This window comes from Morus notabilis, unplaced genomic scaffold (assembly GCF_000414095.1).
Source record: "Morus notabilis unplaced genomic scaffold, ASM41409v2 Scaffold184, whole genome shotgun sequence".
NCBI classification, from domain to species: Eukaryota; Viridiplantae; Streptophyta; class Magnoliopsida; order Rosales; family Moraceae; genus Morus; species Morus notabilis.
The window spans coordinates 1,063,932-1,068,839 of NW_010387636.1; the positions used below are offsets into that span (position 1 = coordinate 1,063,932).

Here is a 4,908-nt window from a genome sequence, read left to right on the forward strand (position 1 = left end):
CACGTGTTCCTCTCTCTCTCTCCATCTCTGTAGTCTCTCGATTAGTATGTGAAGACTGACTTATCTGGCTGTCATATATATATATATATATATATATATACATGGATCTTAGCTGTTCATTTTACGGCGGAAACACGTTTCTCCACCACCATTCATTTGCTTCCCTTAACGTCTTTGGTCGGTTGTGCGTGCAGATGATCTTTGCCTTTGATCAACTTCTTTATCCATACCTATAATATTGAATACGTACCTTTCCCTATTAGTTAATTCAAATAGTCAATATATATCATGATTACGGAGGACTGGTAAAAGTTATTTATGTAGACGTAATAATTATTTAGTAATGTTAGGGAAATGAACTTAAATTTTAAATTTTATATATTAATTAATGTGATACTGAATTATTATTTTTTTATTGATAAACGTAATATCTTATTATTAATTAGTGTGATAATGTTTAAATACCTACTTAAATAAAAATGACAATACAAATTATATCATTTGGTACACAAAATTAGAATTTAAGTTGGTATTCCTATTATTATTTATAATTAACAGGTTTTTCTTCATGTATGTTTTTTAGGTTAATTATTAGAAAATCATTTGTGTTTTGAACTTTCTCAAATTTATATATTTTAAAATCATGTTAAATCCTGATATGTTTTTTATCAAATATTGATTTTGATATCTTAAAGACCTAAATGTCCTTAAGATTTTTTAATATTTATTTTTCTTTTTTGTTTATTATTATTATTCTTTGAGGGTAATTAGGTCTTTTTGTGGTCAAAATTCACCATTTACCCAAAAAGTAGTTAGAATTGAGTGTAAACTTAAAAAATTTGAACGTGTCAATATAATACAATTCAAAAAAAAATTATAATCTGAAAATGTAGGGAATAAAAATGAAAAAAAAAAAAAAACAAACTAATTAATAATCGCCATAGTTAAAAGGATTTAGATATGCAATTTTCTGAAGATAATAGCCGCTTTGGGATATGAAGCATATGGAAAACATGATTATCACGATTAGTACAGCAAACCATATTACTCGACGAAGCCAAACGACAATACGTACTCTGGGATTCATCTTAAAAATACTTCTTTTCTTCGTAGACTAGGTACAGCCAAAAAGCGAAAATTTTCTTTACTTAGCGCAGTCATTCAGTAGCCTGGATGTTATAAGAGAACAAGAAAAGAAAAATCTTTCCCTTTCTCTGATCTTCCCTTAAACAGTAGACAAGATCTCCTAGTTTTCCAGAGAGCGTTTTCATCTCCCAAAACTGACTGCTGCAAGACAAATAAATGAGATGTGATCGCAGCCGTTAAACGCCGGTGGAATTGAGGGGGGAAAAAAAAAAAAAGGTTTATATCATTTCTAGCCTCGAACTAAGGGTGATGGCCTTTTGGTCTCTAATATTTTAAGATGTCATATAAATAGTTTCTGATTTATAAAATTATCTCATTGAAGTCGTTCTACTACGAATGTGTTAAAAAGTAGATGTAAAATGGTATATGTTAATAATATTCTATAATTTTAAGGGCGTGTTTACTTCACGAAAAAAGAAGTATTTTCTTTTCTCATTTAATTATCTCTTTATCTGTAATTGATAAAAAAGAAATTTAATAAGCCCTACAAAATATAAAAATATAGGAAATTAAGAGAGTGTGAATGTTTGTACATCTCTTAAAAGAAATTAATGCTAAATTTGTTTATATACATTTGATAATGGGTTTTTTTTTTTTTTTTTTTGCTAATCACAATCCTAAATGATGGTTAATAATGACAGTTAATGCCGTAAAAGCTAATAGGTGGCACATATTATAAGTAACTAGAGACATCTATAGAGAGAGAGACAAGTGTAACAAAACACGGGTGAATTTTGTACACGGAGATCAGTGTAAAAGGGGGTAAAGTGAAATAGGTGGGGTTAGTTTGTGGGTTCAAAAGGGACGTTACATGGGAAGGAATAGACAACATCTGCAGCGAGTGACAGAGCCCCACTGCTACTGTTTCCTATCTCAGCCCCCTCTTGATCAGCCTACTAATACTACTATGTGCCTACTCCCACTGTACTACTGCTCCTGCTGCAATTGCTGCGATCTGCTCAGCTTCAGTTTATATTACCTAAATATATTCCGCCACATCATGTGTATGTGATATATCCAACCAAGTCTATCGCTTTCCCACAAACACAAAATATAAGCAAAAACTAAAAAAAAATCAAGCCTTTTGTGAATTAATAGTGCAAAAACCTCCCCGATTTTCATGCATGTTCTCCTTATTCACTGTGGTGAATATTTTATACGTTCTTTTTATTATTGTGCAGAAAAATATTTTTTATACATTTATTATTCAGATTACTGCATAGAATTATTCTAAATAATTTCAAATGATAATTTCTGTTTGCTTGAAAAATCTAATTAACCATGATAATTAAATACATATCAGCATAGGCGATAATATTTACAAAATTAGTAAATTATTAATGTTGATTAGAAATATATTACCTATATGTTACTCTTTCATCGCCTAAAAAAAAGAAAAAGAAAAAGAAAAAGCAAACGAAATATTTAAAAAGATTTTATAAAGTTCCGGACATGCAATGAGAATTAAATTTTTGTTTATATTCAAAGTATATTCTCATCCATATACTATTCCTATTTTCAATCAACCGTCATCAATCATCAACGCAATTCTGTTCAGTTGTTTTATTCTAGTAGTGGAAGTTGTGGATATTATATCTCCTTTTCCGATCGGTTTCAGATTACATACATACATGTCTAGCTTCCTTATCTCTAGCACTCAATGCTCTCTCCCTCTCCCCTTTATCTACAAATGTATATATAAACCGACCTCTCTCTCTCTCTCTCTTCTAATAGCTTTATTCATTCCAAAATCAGATCTAATTACTAAATCGACCATATATATATATATATATATACACCATCTCTCTAAACCCTCATCCCCTCTTTGATGAATTTCACAAGCACTAACCATATCCTTAAGTTAAAAGCCCTCTCAACTCTTCTATCCCTTCTTCACCACCAACATCACCATGCATGAAACCATTGAATTCATTACCATCTTTGCCTCTCCTAAACGAAACTGATAATTAAACAAAGTTAAAATACAAACATAAAACTCTCTCTCTCTCTCTCTATACACACACACACACGCACTTTCCCTTTCCTCTTTCCCTGAAAAGATGTCCTCCGCCGATAACACCGCCGCCGCCGCCACGGCAAAAGAAGAGAGCCAACCCACTTCCGGCAACCGCAAAACGGCGTCGTCTCGGCCATCGGAGCAGGCCCTGAAGTGCCCTAGATGCGACTCTCCCAACACCAAGTTCTGTTACTACAACAACTACAGCCTCACGCAGCCGAGGCACTTCTGTAAGACCTGCCGGAGGTACTGGACCAAAGGCGGCGCCCTCCGCAACGTCCCCGTCGGCGGCGGCTGCCGGAAAAACAAGAAGATCAAGTCCTCCTCTCGCCTCTCCGGGGGCACAGACTCCAAAGACTCGAGCTCTCCCTCTTCGGATCATCACCATCACTTCGGCGCAGGCTTGAACTTGAAGTTCTTAAACGGTATTTCACCAGCGATGGATTTTCAGCTTGGTGGGCTAAGTTCCTTCCCTACTACAGGCAGGCTTTCAACGTCGACTGGAATAATCTACAACCCACTTTCTTCTTCTTCTTCTTCTTCTTCTTCTTCTTTTGGAGATTCTTTAGCCTCTAACAACTCTTCTGCTTTGATGGGTTCCTTTGATTATCCACTGTCGTTGGGTAGTGGAAGTAGTATTGGTGGGTTTGGTGGTGCGATACAAGGCAATAATCTTGCTAATCTCATGAGCTCAAGTAATACCAATGTCCGTACGAGTCTCGCTTCTTCCATAGAATCCTTGAGTTCGATAAACCAAGACCTTCACTGGAAGCTACAGCAGCAGAGATTGGCCATGCTGTTAGGTACTACGGGAGATTCTCAGAAAGATCAGATCAGTAGTACTGGATGTGGTGTTAATAATTCTTTGGTTCTTAATCCCCTCGGAAACCCGACGACGACAACGACGACCCAGAAATTGTCTCATCAAACGGTGCCCATTTTGTTTCAGAATCTGGAGATTTCGAAGCCTGATCACAGCCTGCAGGTTCAAGCGAGGAAAGAGGTTGCGAGTGGAGATCACGCGGCGAATAATATGGAGTGGTTCTTTGGGAATTCTTTTGCGCAACAAGCTCACCATGTGACTGCTCAGACTCCGAACAATAGTGGCTGTACTAACGGCAACGAGAACGCGACTGCTTGGAACAGTAGTGGAGTTCAAGCGCCTTGGAGTACTACTGACTTGCAGCAATTTAGTGCTTTACCTTAGATGATGATGATGATGGAGATGAATGATCACGAAGTATTATTCAAGAGGTAGAAACCTTAAATAGGGAAAAAGATCATATATTGAATTAATCATGTTATAATCAAGTCACGTACACCTCCCATTTTACGCATATGTTGTTGGTTTGTTTTTTGTTGGGTGTGTATCCAAATGTGTAAAAGTTGGTAACAGAAAGGAGGACAAACAGCGTTTTACCCTAGGAAAAAAAAAAAAACTGATCATGTTTATAAATTATCATTGTTATTATTCAGCAAGACCGATGTTGATCAACTGTCGGATGATCAGCTCTAATATTTTATAATTTGTGGTTGTGTATTGATGCTGATACTTGCTAGTAGTACTCACCATTTCTTTAATTGAATATATTGTTGTTGTTTATACTTCATATATGTATATTATTACAATATGCTTAACTATCACTAAGCTAAAGAAATCATGAGGTGGTCTTGAGCTATGTTACTTTGTGCTTCAACCAATAACGCACATATGGTGATACTTTTCATGACTAATGTTTCATCTA

At 35.3% G+C, this 4,908-nt stretch overlaps 1 protein-coding gene across 1 annotated transcript; it reads left to right on the forward strand.

Moving 5' to 3' along the window:
* The first annotated feature begins 2,884 nt into the window (after positions 1–2,884).
* Positions 2,885–4,698, forward strand: LOC21409445 (dof zinc finger protein DOF5.7). The gene has a single exon (XM_010115166.2). The coding sequence runs from the start codon at positions 3,207–3,209 to the stop codon at positions 4,368–4,370; it is 1,164 nt and encodes a 387-aa protein (XP_010113468.1). The 5' UTR covers positions 2,885–3,206; the 3' UTR covers positions 4,371–4,698.
* The last annotated feature ends 210 nt before the right edge of the window (positions 4,699–4,908 follow it).